Source organism: Chlorocebus sabaeus, chromosome 22, assembly GCF_047675955.1.
Source record: "Chlorocebus sabaeus isolate Y175 chromosome 22, mChlSab1.0.hap1, whole genome shotgun sequence".
Taxonomy (NCBI): Eukaryota; Metazoa; Chordata; class Mammalia; order Primates; family Cercopithecidae; genus Chlorocebus; species Chlorocebus sabaeus.
Genome location: NC_132925.1, coordinates 81,389,719 through 81,407,863, shown reverse-complemented (window position 1 = coordinate 81,407,863; position 18,145 = coordinate 81,389,719). Strand labels below are relative to the sequence as shown.

Below are 18,145 nucleotides of genomic sequence, written 5' to 3'. Positions count from 1 at the left end.
TTGGGCCAGATGTGGCGGCTCTCTCCTGTAATCCCAGCACTTTGGGAGGCTAAGGCAGGTGGATCACCTGAGGTCAGGCGTTTGAGACCAGCCTGGCCAACATAGTGAAACCCCATCTCTACTAAAAATACAAAAATTAGCTGGGTGCAGTGATGGGTGCCTGTAATCCCAGCTACTCAGGGAGCTGAGGCAGGAGAACTGCTTGAACCCAGGAAGGGGAGGTTGCAGTAAGCCGAGATTGCGCCATATTGCACTGCATCCTGGGTGATAGAGCAAGACTCTGTCTCAAAAAAACAAACAAAAAAGGAAATAAGCATTTGTAAAGCCCAAACTTTAACATTATTTATAATTCTGCTGAAAGCATGAATGCCTTATTTTCCTTTTGAAGGAAGTGGCCTGAGTATCTGCAGACGTTTATGTAATTGCCATACTTGTCATGCATTTGACACATATTGTCTTTTTGTGTTTTAATTTTAGTATGACCCATTTGAGTCTTCAGATAGAATATTGGCAGAGATCAAATTTTCATTGATGGGTTTAATTGGTTTTATTTATGGATTTTAATCGGATCTTCTTTGCACTCAGACAAGAGCTGGGCCTATGATGACATTGTAGATAAGACATCAATGTTCAGTTTATTCCAGCAGTGGATTTTCTCCTCAAACTCTCCTATCCCCAGTGCAGTGGCCCATGTGACATTTCCACAGTGGTGTAAGCATTTGGAAATTAACAGTGGGCCTACGAACTGTTTCTGCCTTTATGCTCAAGCGAACCTTTGCTTGTGCATAAAGGGGGAGTGATCTTTGTACAGTGTCATTCAGCCAGGCTGAGTAAGAATTATGGGAGAAATATTTTTGAAATTGAAATTGCCTAGACTTAGCCTCTAAGAACAGAGGGTAGGGAGGAGAGATTTATCTCTCGTTTACTCATACTTTGGGGTGATAAAGTTTCTCCATGACTCTTCACTTAATGGCCTTTTTAATATAGTGAATTTTATTTTTGCTTCAGTGTAATTTTACCTTTCAAAATGGGTACTTTCAATGTGCATCTTATTTCAAATGCAAATATCCCCATGTATTGATGTTGGCTTGTGTTGGGCAGAATATGGCCAGACATCATTTCAGTGGGAGGTTTTTCTGGATTCAAGTAAACAAACAGAAGAAAGCACACACAGCTTTTTGGCAACGAAATAATTTAAAACAATATCCAAAAACGGACCAAAAAGACTCTAAAACCTCAGAATAAAACTGTGACCATGATTTTCAGTGTCCAATTACCCTTTTGACAGATAAATGAGTTCCTGCTAAAGAAAAAGAAATATAATACACATATGCAGAGTTGTCTGAGTCCAATAGGAACATGTCTAAGTGAAAAAAAGCATAATGCAAAATTATACGTGCCATATAATATAATTACATGAAATGTTTGGAAAATAGGATTGCAAGTAAATATGCCAGAACGTTAATGGTGATCCCCAGGTGGCAGAATTACAGGTTATGTTGTTTTCTGTTTATTTGTGTTTGTTTGTTTTCTTTAATGTTCTGTACTTTCCAAGTTCTCCACAAACAAGCACATGTAGGCTATGTAAGTGGGAAAAAAGCTGCATTTTCTTTTCTTTTCTTTTTTTTTTTTTTTTTTTTTGAGACAGAGTCTCACTGTGTTGCCCAGTCTGGAGTGCAGTGTCTCCACCTCCTGGGTTCACCTCATTCTCCTGCCTCAGCCTTCCAAGTAGCTGGGACAACAGGCGCCCACCACCGTGCCCGGCTAATTTTTTGTATTTTTAGTAGAGACGGAGTTTCACCGTGTTAGCCAGGATGGTCTCGATCTCCTGACCTCGTGATCTGCCCGCCTCGGCCTCCCAAAGTGCTGGGATTATAGGCGTGAGTCACCGCGCCTGGCAAAAGCTGCATTTTCTAAACTTTTTTTTTTTTTGAGACAGAGTCTCGCCTTGTCACCCAAACCGGAGGGCAATGGTGTGATCCTGGCTCACTGCAATCTCTGCCTCTTGGGTTCCAGTGATTTCTCCTGCCATAGACTCCCAAGTAGCTGAGCTTACAGGCACGTGCCACCATGCCCAGCTAGTTTTTGTATTTTTAGTAGAGACGGGGTTTCACTATGTTGGCCAGGCTGACAGACTTTTTATAGTGAGCATATTTTGTGGAAACAATGAAGAAAAATCACCACCTTATTTTAAATGCAACATCAAATTAGCAGCCATCTAGGGAGACAGCATACAACCAAGAGAAAGAAGCAGGCTGTTGATATGTTGGGAACTGGGCAGAGAGAAAGAACTCAGTCTCTGTTCCTTAGACTTGAGAAGGAACCCAGGCCCCTTACAGCGTTGAGACCTTGAGTCCATCATTTCTTCTGTTGGGTTTCACTTTCGCCGCTGAAATAAAGGGGTTGAACTAGATGACTTATGAGGTCTCTTATAGCACAAATGTTTTGTAATTAGAATTTTACTGCCCACTGTTGACCCTGGAGAGACTTTACTGTACTCCAGGGGACAGCAGGGTGTTGAGACAAATTGAGGGTCTGTTGAAAGCTTAGAACTCCCTAGGATACTGACTGGAATATGGTTGAAGGCAATTTGCAGATTATTAAGATCTGATGTTGGAAGTAAGGAGCAATGAACAGATTGAGGTTGAAAGTTTTTTGCTGGGCGCGGTGGCTCACGCCTGTAATCCCAGCACTTTGGGAGGCCGAGGCGGGTGGATCACGAGGTCAGGAGATCGAGACCATCCTGGCTAACACGGTGAAACCCCATCTCTAATAAAAATACAAAAAATTATTAGAATGTGGTGGCGGGCGCCTGTAGTCCCAGCTACTTGGGAGGCTGAGGCAGGAGAATGGTGTGAACCCAGGAGGCGGAGCTTGCAGTGAACTGAGATTGCACACTGCACTCCAGCCTGGGCGACAGAGTGAGACTCTATCTCAAAAAAAAAAAAAAATTAAGTTTTTCCTCCAGATAAAAGCTAATTTTCTTGAAACTGTAATATAGTTTGTCATATAATTTTGGACTCTATATCCCAATTTGGGAATCATTTCCCGCTTTCCATTTTCTTTCTTTCTTCTTCTTCTTTTTTTTTTTTTTAAGACAGTGTCACTCTGTTGCCCAGGCTGGAATGCAGTGAGCTGAGATCATGATCACTGCAACCTCCACCTCCCGGGTACAAGCGATTCTCCTGCCTCAGCCTCCCAAATTGCTGGAATTACAGGCACCCACCATCGTGCCTGGCTAATTTTTTTTGTATCTTCAGTAGAGATGGGGGTTTCATCATGTTGGCCAGATTGGTCTCGAACTCCTGACCTCAGGTGATCTACCCACCTCGGCCTCCCAAAATGCTGGGACTATAGTTGTGAGCCACGGCGCCTGGCCTCCCCTTTCCATTTTCACTCGCAGTTGTGCGTGGAACTCTGGGGACTCCTCTGCTGGCTGCCTTGTTCTCTTTTCCTTCTATAAGGAACTCAAGAAGGGAATCCATAGGGCATGTTAAAGAGGAAGGTAGTGAAAGTGAGATGATGAGGCATCCTGGCTTGAAGTCATCAGTGTGGAGGTGTCTAGGAAATCAGTGGCTTAGAGACTTTATTATTCTGTGTGTAGTATTTTTTTCCCTCCCTTCTAATTAACCATTGGAGTTCTAAATTTTCTATTCTGTAGTTGGTAAGCAGTGTAGGAATTCTAGGAGAAAGCTGAAAGAGAAAGTGTCTCTTGAATAATCTTTTTTAAGAGACGGGGTTTTAAAATAACACACATGTTGCGTAGTTTGAGTACCTTTAGGAATTTTTTTTTTGTGAGATTTTAAACTTAGGGCAGGAAAACCACCTCTGGTCTGTCTGACATAGCAGGGACATTATAATTGCAGCTATTGGCAAAAGAGCTCTTTGTTTCACCTGACGGTTTGAAAGAACTGATGGGATGTTTGGGCAGAGTAATACATTTAAAAAAGTGAAATGAAACTTGACAAAATAGATTGGTTGAAGCTTGGAAGCCACGAAGTTCAAAACAGATACTTTATGAAATTCATTCTTACATCCCCACAATGAAAGAAAAGGAGCCAGAATATTGGGATTTGAATCCAGTGATGTCAGATGTGACTCCTTTCTGAGTGATGTGGATTCAGCTGGGGCTGCTGCTATGTGGTAGTGCAGGCAAATCTGTCGATACTGGGTAATGGAATTTTTAAAATTCTTGCTCCATATACAATCAGTTTGATAAACAAAAGCAATTTTCTTTCTGTAATTGAAAAAATGTAGTCAATGAACACTGTAAACATTTCACAGTAGAGAAATAAAAATTAATGAACCAACCCACTTCTAGAAATGGTTATTGTTAAGCAGTTGGTGTGAGTCCTCTAGACATTTTTCTTTTGTGCCTGTGTAACCATATCCTGGGCTAAAACAGCAGGTTCTCAGATGACACTGTTGTGTTCAACATTGTTTGGTTGTAATGTTGGTGAGAAAAAAATAAATCTATCCACGACCAAGGCCACTGTCTGAATGGAGTTTGCACGTTCTCTCTATGTCTATATGGATTTTCTCTGGGTACTCCAGTTTCTTCCCACATCCCAAAGACGTACAGGTTAGGTGAACCGGCTTGTCTGCATAGTCCCCATGTGAGTGTGGGTGTGTGTGAGTGCACCCTGACATGGGATGGACTCCGGCTACCTGAGACCCTAAACTGGAAACATAAACAGGAGTTTGAGACCAGCCTGCTCAACATGGTAAAACCCCACCTCTACTAAAAATACAAAAATTAGCTGGGTTTGGTGGCAGGCACCTGTAATCCCAGTTACTCGGGAGGCTGAGGCAGGAGAATTGCTTGAACCCAGGAGGCGGATGTTGCAGTGAGCCGAGATTGTGCCATTGCACTCCAGCATGGGTGACAAGAGCGAAACTCTGTCTCAAAAAATAAAATAAAATAAATACAATTAATTAATTAGCCTATGGTAAAATTAGTCTTGTTATTCATTTTGCTTAAAGTCCCAGTCTGTAAGACCCTATAGACAACATTAAGTGCTAACTTAGCTTACACACACATAAATAAGATGATATTCTGCAACTTCATAAAATAGTTTCAGGAAAGATATATCAGTTGTGTTTTAGGTAATATATTACCCTTTATTTATTTATTTATTTTTTGGAGACAGAGTCTCACTCCATTACCCAGGCTGGAGTGCGGTGGCGCCATCATGGCTCACTGCAACCTCTGCCTCCTGGGTTCAAGCAATTCTTGTGCCTCAGCCTCCTAAGGAGCTGCTGAAATTACAGTCGTGCACCACCATACCTGACTAGTTTTTGTATTTTTAGTAGAGATGGGGTTTTGCTATGTTGGTTAGGCTGGTATCTAACTCCTGACCTCAGGTAATCCACTCGCCTCAGCCTCCCAAAGTGCTGGGATTACAGGCATGAGCCACTGTGCCCGGCCTACCCTTCCTTTAATTCTTTATGCCCTTGAACCAAAAAATTAAGTGATTGGCTTGGATGTGCAATAGCTGGGTTATGTACTTTCTTCATACGTATGCATTTTATTCAGCTAAAGAAAAAACCACTATTAGATAAAGCCTAACTGTATAAATGAGGCAGATGACGTGAAATTTGATTATCTTATTTGGAAATGAATTATGCTGTGATAGAAATTTTACTCTGTATATGCTCTGATATATTTTCATAATTATGTTTGAGAAATTGGGAATTTAGAATTATCCGCCAACCTTTTCATCTTCTCCAGTGTCAAGTTCAGGGTCTTCATTTGGCTGCATCAATGTTGTTTGAAAAATACAGAATGGAACAATCTCAGTTAGGTTTGCCCAATTTAATGGTTTAGGTTATATCCTTTTCTGAATTCAAGATGCCCTTCTCTTTAGACCTTACCCTCAATCAATACACATGCCACTGGACTGCTCTAATATAAGCACAAGTCTAGAATAGCACTACTCTTTGAAAGTGACTTTGCTCATTAAATTAAAATGCCTATCTCATGCTTTGCATTTTATGTTTAAAAAATAAACTCACAGTCCCAGCTACTTGAGAGGCAGGCTGAGGTGGGAGGATTACTTGCAACCAGGAGTTCAAGTACATAGTGAGACCCTATCTCTCTCTAAAGAAAAAAAAAGAAAAGAAAGAAAAGACTAAACATTTTAAATAATGTGGAAAATGATAGTAGATTGAGTACCTGTATTTACTTTTTCTCCCTCCCCAAACCAGTCTAGAATAACAGTGGATTGTTTATATACACAAACATACCCTTTCAAGGACAAACAGAACAGGAGAAGAAAAAAACACAATAAAACACTTTAAGCTGAAAATCCAGTGGGTGAGAGCTAACTGATTAAGCAGATGTAGGAAGGCAGAATTCAGAGATGGGAAGCAGATAATCTCATTGGGTCTCAATTTACATCACAGAACTCCTGGAAGGTTCCAGTATTGGCAGTACCAGGTGCTGTCCCCAGAGTGGGGTGAAGGTCAAGCAGTTGCAAGTCTGTTTAAGAAGCAGTCACATCCCCAAATCTCCCATGTCCGTGAAAATTATTCCTGCCCTCCTCCCTCTAGCAAAAAGACGTAAGTTTATTTTCTGGAGAGGGTCAAACAGTCTTTAGGCTGGCGAATGCAGGCATATTTGAAAACATGTACCGAATATACATGAAGACCCCACTCTCTCCCTAGCTTCCTTCTTCGTCTCAACTGCCAGAATTCTGGCAGTCAGGCTTCAGACTTTTCAGGCAGGAGATTAGAAGATTATTTTAGGGAAATCTGTCCAGCCTAAGAGGAAAGAACTAAAGGTTTGTCCAGTAAAACAGCTGTGTAGGGTCATCTGGTAAAATAAAGCCCACAGTAGATAAACCCCAGGACACTCACCCAGAGGTTCCAGTCAACTTTTGATGCTCCACTCTTGAATATGGGCTGATAACCAAGGGTCACCAGACTCCTACAGGACTCATTTTTGTTTCCTATTTAAATGTTTTCATTGGATTTGGACTTCGTTTTTCTTACTTTTTTTTTTTTTGTTGTTGCCCAGGCTGGAGTGCAGTGGTGTGATCTCGGCTCATCGCAACCTCTGCCTCCCGGGTTCAAGCGATTCTCCTGCCTCAGCCTCCCGAGTAGCTGGGATTACAGGCATGCACCACCACGCTCAGCTAATTTTTTGTATTTTTAGTAGAGACGGAGTTTCTCCATGTTGATCAGGCTGGTCTCAAACTCCCGACCTCAGGTGATCCGCCTGCCTCAGCCTCCCAGAGTGCTGGGATTACAGGCATGAGCCACCACACCCTGCCAGACTTCATTTTTTTAAGGATTATGTAGACATAACTAGTCTGATCAGATATTAGCTTATATATTTTGGTAGCTCTTTATTATTATTATTACTATTTGAGACAGTCTTGCTCCGTCACCCAGGCTGGAGTGCAGTGGTGCAAGCTTGGCTCACTGCAGCCTCCACCTCCTGGGTTCAAGCGATTCTCCTGCCTCAGCCTCCTGAGTAGCTGGGATTACAGGCGCCCACTACCATGCTTGCCTAATTTTTGTATGTTTAGTAGAGATGGAGTTTCACCATGTTGCCCAGGCTGGGTTTGAACTCCTGACCTCAGGCGATCCACCCACCTCAGCCTCCCATAGTGCTGGAGTTACAGGCGTGAGCCATTGCTTCTGGTAGCCCTTTATTTTTATACCTAAGAACTAGTTTACTTTTTCTCAATGTTCAATATTTACCATTGGTAAAAATTTGCCACGTTCTTCCTCATCTGTTTCTGAAGCGTTAGAGTTTCACCTGCTTGGTGTAAGTTACTCTTTCATTGTCCTCCTGTGGATATGTTTTGTAGGACTCTCTGCTTTTTCTAAATTTCACTGCTCACATCCCACAACATTATCGTCCCATAATTCTGGCAAAAAGGAGACCTGGGATACCTCTGAAGTGTGGCCCTTAAATCCCAGTTCCTGTTCCTACCTGACTCCCACCAAGAAAGACTTTTAACACAAAGTGACCAAAACAAATAGGAAAAAAAAAAGGAATCATCAGGAAGCAGAAGGTATGCAGTGAGAAGAATGCTTTAGACACTTGAGAAAGATTATCTTTTGTCTTCTCAGAGAGATAAGAAATGGTATTACATTCAGGGTGCTATTAAGGAAGAAAAAGAATAGAAAAGAGTACATACAAATACAAAATAACAGTAGACAACTATTTAGAAGGGCTGAAAGATAAAAGAAATGCTCTTTAAAAAAAAGAAAAGCGAAATACAAAAATTAGTTGGGCATGGTGGTGCACATCTGTAGTGCCAGCTACAGGTGTGCACCACCTGTAGAGGCTGAGGTGATAGGATTGCTTAAGCTCAGGAGGTTGAGGCTATAGTGAGTGGTGACCATGCCACTGCACTCTGGCCTGGGTGACAGGGTGAGAACCTGTCTCAAAAACAAAACAAAACAGAAAAGAGAGCAGAAAATTAAAAAGATAAAATTACAGAAGCAGTCCAGGAAGTCCAACATTGAAAAACTAGGAGTTTCAGTAAAAGAAAGCAGAAGGCATGGAGGGGAAGAAATAATGACCTAACAATACAATAAAATGCCAAAGAACTTAAGGAGATTAGTTTTTAGTTTGAAAGGACTGACTGCTCAGCATGAGGGATGAAAACAGACACATGAAAGTCACAAACTGAGGTCATAGAGAAGATCCTGAAAGCTTCTGGGAAAATAGCAACAAAAAATGGATCAAGAATCATTATGACTAGCTGTGTGTGGTGGTGTGCAGCTGTAGTCCCAGCTACTTGTAAGGCTGGGGTGACAGGATCTCTTGAGCTCAGGAATCTGAGGTGACAGTGGGCTGTGATCACGCCACCACACTCCAGCCTGGGTGCAAAGCAAGACCCTATCTCTTAAAAAAAAAAAAAAAAAAAAAGGCATCAATATGCTTGAACCTTTAACAGCAGCACTATAAACTAGAAGACACCCAAATATTTATTTAAAATTCTGAAGAAAGGCTGGGCGCAGTGGCTCACGCCTGTAATCCCAATACTTTGAGAGGCCAAGGCAGGCAGATCACCTGATGTCAGGAGTTTGAGACCAGCCTGGCCAATATGGTAAAACCCCATCTCAACTAAAAATACAAAAATTAGCTGGGTGCGGTGGCACATGCCTATAATCCCAGCTGCTTGGAGGCTGAGGCAGGAGAACCGCTTGAACCCAGGAGGCAGAGATTGCAGTGAGCTAAGATCGCGTCACTGCACTCCAGCCTGGGCGACAGAGGGAATCTCCGTCTCAAAGTAAGTAAATAAATAAATAAATAAAAGTAAAACTCTGAAGAAAACGTATTCCCAACTTAAAATTCCACATCAACACTAGCTATAAATCAAGTATAAGGGAAGGATAAAGACATCCTTATATATGCAAGGTTTCAAAAAAATGTATCTCTTGTTCTCCTTTTTAAAGCCAACAGAGAGCTTGGCGCGGTGGCTCACGCCTGTAATCCCAGCACTTTGGGAGGCCGAGGCGGGCGGATCACGAGGTCAGGAGATTGAGACCATCCTGACTAACACAGTGAAACCCCATCTCTACTAAAGATACAAAAAAATTAGCCGGGCGTTATGGTGGGCGCCTGTAGTCCCAGCTACTTGGGAGGCTGAGGCAGGAGAATGGCGTGAACCCGGGAGGCAGAGTTTGCAGTGAGCCAAAATCGCGCCACTGCACTCCAGCCTGCGCCATAGAGCGAGACTCCGACTCCAAAAAAAAAAAAAAAGCCAACAGAGGGTACACTCTGCCAAAAACAAGGGAATTATGTACAAAAAACGAAGGTAGGGGATACAAAATGGGGTTTAGTACGACAAAGGCAAAAGCATCTGTAGGATGAGGATGAAAGGAGGTCCCCGGATGCCAGCTTTGCAGCAGTGTAGGGAACGCCAGTCCTGCTTGGAGCGGATTGTTGGACTCTGGAAGATACTCTTCAAAAGATAAAACTGACACAGCTGTGTATCTGAGTGTGTTGAAAGAAGGCTTGGATGGAGACTTTCAAGTTGAATAAAAAACCGAAAAAGACTACACGTTGCTGTAAAGGAAAAGTAAGCATGGCTCTAGCTCAGTTGTGAATATTATGTACTTAAGGTAAACATTAATATTGTACCAAATAAAATTATAATGATGTCAGGAGGATTAGGGACAGGATGTGTGAGATGAGGTCAGGATTGTGAAAGAGAACTTAATTCTCATCTTCCATAATGGGAAATCTACAGATAATGCCTAAAAATGAAAACTCAAGCCATGACAGTATGAGCATTCCCCATTGTCAAAAGATCAGCTGAGAGGCTCGAATGTGGCTGTCTTAGGGGAGCAGAGAATGGCTCTGTCACCTGGTAGCAGGAGTGAGGGGTGTCATGGGACTGCCAGTTATAATTTAAGAAAGTGAGTTACTCTTGAAATTATGTTTTTATATAACTTTAGTAAAAATAAAAGCACATTAAAAAATAAAGTTTTAAAATTACTATGCTTGGCCAGGTGTGGTGGCTCATACCTGTAATCCCAGCACTTTTGGAGGCCGAAGCTGGTGGATCACTTGAGGTCAAGAGTTTGAGATCAGCCTGGCCAACACAGTGAAACCCCATCTCTCCTAAAAATACAAAAATTATCTGGGCATGGTGTCGCATGCCTGTAGTCCCAGCTACTCAGGAGGCGGAGGCAGGAGAATCTCTTGAAGCCAGGAGGTGGAGGTTTCAGTGAGCCAAGACGGCACCACTGCACTCCAACCTGGGCGACAGAGTGAGACTCCATCTCAAAAATAAAATAACTATGCTTAATACAGTATTTTATCAATTCTAAATGCAGTTTTTCACAATTTTTGTATCACTGAAATTAGGATGCATCTAAAATCTACATTGTCTTAGGTTTAATGAAATATGATAGGTCAAGATTTTTGTATTGATTCTTATTTGTGGATGACATGAGTGTAACTTTTTTTTTTTTTTTTTTTTTTAAGATTGCAGGCTTAAGTCTGCCTCTTCCTCCCAAAAAATTGATTGGTAACATGGATCGTGAATTCATAGCTGAGAGGCAGAAAGGTCTTCAGAACTATCTCAACGTGATCACCACAAATCATATCTTGTCTAATTGTGAGCTGGTTAAGAAGTTTTTAGATCCAAACAACTATTCTGCAAACTACACTGGTAAGCAAAGGAATCTGTGAGCTGTGGTCACATGGCTAAAGAGGCATTGTCCCTTGCTGGAGATAACATATGTGGGAGAAACGCTTTCTCAAAATGGGGATATATGTACATCTGTTATAGTGTATTATGAATTTACTAAGATTTTCTTGATTGTAGTTTACTGTAGATGTGTAAGAAGAAAATAATTTACTTTCAAAATGTTTGTAAAGTCTGCACAGAAAAATATGGAAGATAAATTATTGTATGTGTGCTTATACTCTTGCCTTTGTTGTCTTCCCTGACAGAACAGAGAGTGAGTACTCTACAATAGGCCAGACGCGATGGCTCACGCCTGTAATCCCAGCACTTTGAGAGGGCAAGGCAGGTGGAGTGCCTGAGGTCAGGAGTTCGAGACCAGCCTGGCCAACATGGTGAAACCCTGTCTCTACTAAAAATACAAAAATTAGCCAGGCATGGTGGCACATGCCTGTAATCCTAGCTACTCGGGAGGCTGAGGCAGGATAATCGCTTGAACCCGGGAGGCGGAGGTTGCAGTGAGCTGAGATAGTGCCACTGCACTCTAGCCTAGGCAACAGAGCAAGACTCCGTCTTAAAAAATAATAATAATAATAATAATTAATCCACAGGAACGTGTATAGTAATTTTTTATATTACTTTTGACCTCTAATCAACACCTTGTACATACAATAATCTTAATTTGATTAGTATTTGGCTCTGTTTTTGTATTTACAATATGTTGTGTGTTTCTGTTTTTTCTGGGAATTTACTTTAAACACAGTCAGAAGGTCCTTTCTGTGTCTTCCTATTTGCTCCCTGAGACCCACTCAGTGCAAAGCATAGGAGGTCATTCTCTTCCAGATCTTTCCTGGATCAGGGCAGCCACTAAGGCACTGTGGTTGAAAGGGCTTCTCTTCCAGTACCGATTACACTCAAAGCTGGCATCAATAACCTAATCCTGATGTCAGCAGAATGAGAAACTAAATATTTAATACATTCTGCTGTCACTTTGAAAAGAACAATAGAAACCGTTGTTTCACCTGATTTATTACAGAGAAACCATGCTTTAGTGACTTCCTGAGTGGAACTATGGATATTGTTAATTTACTTGCTAAGAGAATACACCATATCAGATATTTGAGTCCTTAAAACATTGCTTTTGAAGTAATTAGAGAGAGGCACTTTTATTCCTATTTCACTTTTATTTATTTATTCATACCCATTCATTCACCAAAATAGCCCTGTTTCAGAGAGGGAAACAGATGTCTACTTGGCAGGCACCAAGTTTTTCTCCACAGTAGAATCACCTGGGGAGCATTAAAAAAATTTCTCATGCCCAGGCTGCGTGCATGCTGATTAAATCAGAGTCTCTGTGGGTGGAGCTTGTAGTCTGTGAAGCTTCCCAAGTGATTCCAATATGGAGCCAAGTTTGAAAACCACAGCCCTTGAGGCTTGTGACTCACAGTGTGGTTCTCTGATCAGCAGCATTGACATCACTGGGGGCTTGTCGAAGGTGCAGAATTCAATCCTCATCCCAGACTTCCTGAATCAGGATCTGATTTTAACAAGGTCCCCAGGTGATTTGCATGCACATTAAACCGTGAGAAGCCTTGCGCTAGGATGTACCTGCCATTTCCTAACTGAAGTGCTGTGCAGGGCTAAGGAAGATGCCTTTCTAGAGTGTAACCAAGAGAAGAAAAGTTTATTTCAAACTCACACTTACTGTAAGTTACCAAATGGAGCACTGAATTGTTACAAGGATTCCATTCTTGCCTCCACTTGTTTTTTTGTTCAGGGAAGAGAAAAGATAGCACAGATAGGACTGGGGCTCTAGGGACAGCTTGAATTCTGTCAAAGTAGCATCTTTTGTGGCTTTCATTTCTCAATGTTTCACCTTGATTGCTCCCAAAATTGTCAGACAGCAGGCCATCTGGACTGACTTGTCAAATCAGCCCTAACCCAGGCCCACTCAGTGGTTTATCTCCCTCATTCCCTGCGAGTGCCTGCTAATGTTCTTCTGAGGGCAAGCATGAAGGTGTAGTGTATGTATAATGATGCCATTTGTTCAACAAATGTGATGTGTGCTGGGTGTTGGGGATGCAGGCACAAATAAATGTGTTCCTTGCTCTCAGGGAGCTGGCACCAGAAGTGCATCGAGTCCCATGGGGTCAGAACTAAAAGGGATCTTGGAGCAGATGTATCATGTCTAACCCTCTCTTTTCATAAATGAGTTCAACTAAGGCCCCCAGAGAGGGAGGGCCCTAGCCAGGATTGCACATTTGTGTGACTTTAGTCTGGTCTGAGTGTTTTAAGTTAAAATGCTTTGTGGCTCCTAGAAGGTTGTCTATTCTGACAGTTGTCGATTCTCTGCTTTTTTCTATACCTGCCCCACATGCTGTTATTGTCTTTGATCTCCACTCCCCCTTCCCACCCCCAGGCCTCCAGCATGGTAGAGGATCAGGAGTCCAAAGCAGATGTGGGCAGGGGTATAAAAAGACCATCAGAAACTCCTGCCAAAACCTGTGCTGGCCGCTGTTCAGAGGGCATAATCGTGGAATGAAACAATAGGTGATGGATGCTGTTTTCAGAGAGACATTGGTTTATATCCCCCTTTGAATGAAATTTCAGAGTTTGTCTAGCCTCGAGGCTGACGCACCAGCCACCTCAGGAAAAGGAAACATAGGCCACCACCTCTATGCCAGCTTGACTGGACCATTCCTGAGATTCACAGCATGGCCCACGAAGCATCCCCTGCATGCCTCTCACCTTGTGGCACTTCTCTAAGCAGGGCCACTTTCCCCTTGTTTGTTTTTTGAGCAAGGGTCTCACTCTGTTACCCAGGCTGGAGTGCAGTGGTGCTATCCCAGCTCTGTGCACCCATTACCTTCTGGGTTCAAGTGATCCTTGCACCCCAGCCTCCTGAGTAGCTGGGATTACAAGTGCACACCACCATGCCCAGCTAATTTTTAAATTGTTTGTAGAGAGGGGGTTTTGCTATGTTGACTAGGCTGGTCTCATACTCTTAAGCTCAAACAATCTGCCCTCCTCAGCCTCCCAAAGTGCTGGGATTACAGGCATCAGCCACTGTGCCTGGCCCACTTTTCCCTTTTAATATGGATAATGTCTCCACTTCTTCTCATTTTCCACATGGTCTGCAGTCACCACCCAGCTTCATTTCAGCAGGATTTGAGTTCTGTGTTCAAGTGGTGGCCAGAATCAGCAGAGCACTTTTCCTGGTCCTTGCTCTGACAGAGGGTGAGGGTGCCTTGTTAGAGGGGGACTGTGATGGCATTCTACTCCCAGAGGATGGTTAACCAGGAGCTCTCAGGACATTGGCAGCTTCCTCCTCTCTTACCTGGGTCCCCAGCCTGGGACTGCTGGGACTTTCTTTCTTTTCCAGGTTTTCTCCAGAAGAGCCAATCCTCAGAAAGGAAATGTAGGCCCTTGTTCTTCTGTGAGGGAGTTGTGAGGTGTTCATTTGAATTAGAAAGTCTAATTGACAGTCAGCTGTTGTACAGGGAAAACAGATATCTCCTGGTCATGAGATGTTTGTCTCACACATATATCTCCCTTACAATTTTTTTTTTTTTTTTTTTTTGAGACAGAGTCTCACTCTGTTGGCCAGGCTGGAGTGCTGTGGCACAGTCTCGGTTCACTGCAACCTCAGCCTCCCAGTTCAAGTGATTCTCCCGCCTCAGCCTCCCGAGTAGCTGGGATTACAGGCACTTGCTACGATACCCAGCTAATTTTTTGTATTTTTAGTAGAGATGGGGTTTCACCATGTTGGCCAGGCTGGTCTCGAACTCCTGACCTTGTGATCTGCCCACCTCGGCCTCCCAAAGCGCTGGGGTTACAGGCATGAGCCACTGCGCCCAGCCTACAATATTCATCTTTTTAACAAGGTACTTCTATCATTTAAAAGCCTCACTGCACTGTAGCCATCTTCCCACCTCAGTCCTCATAACCTCTTGGAGTAAGGGGGTTTTAATGTCCATGCAAAAGTCATTTGGACCAGAAATCAAGAGGCCTGTATCCTGGTCCCAGCTTTGTCATTAGCAGCATTTCCTCTCTGTGGGCCCACATCTTGACCTATAAAACAAGAGGCTGGGGAACAGGGAATGGACCAGGGAGTGCTGAAGTTACCTTTTAGGCCTAAAGCCCCAGGAATCCCTTGAAAATGTAGGACAGTAGTAGACTCAGGATATAAAAAGGGAGAGAGGGGGGAAAGAGGACTATATTTAGAACAACAGCGGGGTATTTGGTGAGGTTGCAGGCCTTTCTGCAGTGCAACCTGCTATAGTGGACTGGGGGTCTGATCCCCAGCTCCAGTCCTAGAGGAGTCAGTGTTTGTTCCCTGCTCACAGTGGGGGTGCCTGGTACAACTGAGCTCTGTAGGAAGCACAGGATGGACTTGAAGGCTGTGTTCTCCATTTCCTGTCTCCAGTTTGTTTATCAGCACTTTCTGAGCATGCAGTTTTTCCACACGTGTCAGTCAGTTCCTGTGTCAGAACTAGAGAGCAGATGCCTTCCTTCTCATGGATTTCATGTTCTAATGGGAGAGAGTTTCCACATCTGCTGAACATGATTGAACCCTTGGTTCCTGCTTCATCAGATACTTACTGAGTATCTACTGTGTGCCAGGTGCTATGTATACAGCAAGGAGGAAAGAATAATTCCCCCACTTCCTACTGCATGACAGTTACACCGGGAGATTGACAGATGATGGCTGTGGCAGAGTAAATGTTAGGGAGCACCTTGGGGAAGGGGGCGGGGGCACGGATGATCCACACCTAAAGATGAAGGAAGGCTTCCCAGAAGAGGTCATTCCTACACTGAGACTTGAGGGGTGAGTAGAAGGTACCCTGGCTGAGAGGCAGTGGCCAGTGCTCTGGGCAGAGCAGCTTGAGAAGATATATCCTGGCTTTACCCAGATATACCCTTCCAACCACAGCATACAGTCTAGGTGGAATAGAGTAGTCCTAATAGAGGACATTCACAGGGTAACCCCGTAAGAGAGGGACACAGAGAGCACTGAGAGTGTACAGAGGAAAGAAAGAGGGAGGGAGAGAGAGAGTCCTGGCTAATGGAGCAGAACATCTGGGCTGAGTCTGGGCCAGATGGAAAATGCTGAGGGAATGGGGACAGGCCAGTGTTTAGGGGCCATGGTAGGCAAATCTCAGTGTGCAGAGAGATCCCACACACTGTGGGAGATAAAGCCAGAAAGGTAGGTTAAAGCCAGAGGTTGGTTGAACACTAGGTTTATAAGTTTGGTCTTGATTTGGCAAGGAAGTGGGGAACCAGTAAAGGCTTCTAAGCAAAGGAGTAGATGTTTAGAATTGAAGTGTGTTGCCCGAGTCTGGGGAAGGAGGGGATTATTATTTGGCACATGATAGTCATGCAGTTTATTTGACAGTAAATCACAGTTCAGTGGGAAGAAATTGTCCTTTCTCCAATTCCCTAACCCCTAAGTGAAAAAGGCTATTTCACAGTCCTCAGTTTATCAGTAAGAAATCCAGTGTGTTCCATCTGTTCACAGCTATTTCCCCTATTCCTAAAACAATGTATAGCACATAGTAGCATACAGTAGATATTGCTGAATAATGATTATGTGGGGAATTCCGTGTCACTGTCAGTCTTTTAGAATGACATTGTACACATTAGAGAATTATTTTTCATGCTCCTTCTCAAAGTTGATGTGAATGATTTTCACTTAATTTCCTTTTAAGTTTCTTTATGTTCGAGTTACTTTGGAAATACTAAAAACACTTTATATTAACATGAATTATAGAAGAGGTACAAAGTCCCAGTGTTGATAATGAAAGTCTGTGTGTTTCTGCTGCACCCAGATCTTCCAGATGGTTTGTCACACTGGGGTAGTTAGAACAAATGTGAATGGAGCCAGTTTTGTATTTGGTCATCACATGTTTTCTTCTGAGTTGATGCTATTGACACTTTACATATTGAGTCAGTAAACAAATAGCTAGTAAATTGTTTTTTTCCCTGATCTCTTAACTCAAAATGTACTATAAAACATATCCAAATGATATTGTTTGCCAAGCTCTTGACATGTGAATTCCAAACAAGGTCATTTTGACATATGGAGAGCATTTCTACTGAATCCCTCATGCCTCACCAGTCTGCCTGGAATGTAATTAATGCTAGGCAGAAGTGAAATTCCACAGTGCATTTGGAGGATTGCTGTTTGCTTTCAAGGATCTGGAGTGGCTTCATTCACTCACTGCAATGAGAGGAAATGGCAAATTACAGATGTTGCTTTTTACAGGAAATGTAAATTTTGATAATTTCTTAATGCAGTGAATTTTAAAGAACTTCCTTTCTCATTGTCTTCTTAAAAGGGGGAAACATTTTCATGATAAATGAACACAAAAAGAGGATGGATTTTTTTTTTTCCCCAGTAAACAGGCACTCGGTGACTTTCCACAATAGAACCATGTTGTTGCTGTACGCTGGCTTTTGTTTCTAGTATATATTTAAGGCTAATCACTTTTTTGTTGATGAAAGCTATAATTCCAGATGGGATAAATAGTACTTGGAGCAACATTAAATACTGTTCTCAGCTGACTTTAGAACATGTTTTGAGTTTTGGGCTTGGGCTGTGGTCTGGTGCATACATTGAATTCTTGGCTTAGACCAGCTAGATTACATATCTTAGATTTTCCAGTTTTGAAAAATATACATTTTCACATTAATAATTTTTAAAATAAACTTTACATTTTAGAATAATTTTAGATTTACATAGAAATTGCAGTGGGCTGGTGCAGTGATTCATGCTTGTATTCCCAGTACTTTGGGAGGTCGAGATGGGTGGCTTTCTTGAGCCGAGAGTTTGAGACCGGCCTGGGTGAGATGGCAAATACCTTGTCACTAAAAAACAAAACAAAACAAAAATAACCCACATACCAGAAATTAGCCAGGCCTCGGACAGGCGTGGTGGCTTACACCCGTAATCCTAGCACTTTGAGAGGCTGAGGCGGGCCATCACCTGA

General features: G+C 42.7%; 1 protein-coding gene across 13 annotated transcripts in view; it reads left to right on the top strand.

Moving 5' to 3' along the window:
- Nucleotides 1–18,145, top strand: part of PXK (PX domain containing serine/threonine kinase like) — a 96,717-nt gene that overhangs the window by 40,641 nt on the left and 37,931 nt on the right. For all 13 annotated transcript variants that reach the window (XM_007984779.3, XM_007984778.3, XM_038003728.2 and 10 more), the window contains exon 4: nt 10,955–11,141. In XM_007984779.3, the coding sequence (XP_007982970.1) occupies nt 10,955–11,141 (187 nt within the window). The remainder of the gene's footprint in view (nt 1–10,954; nt 11,142–18,145) is intronic.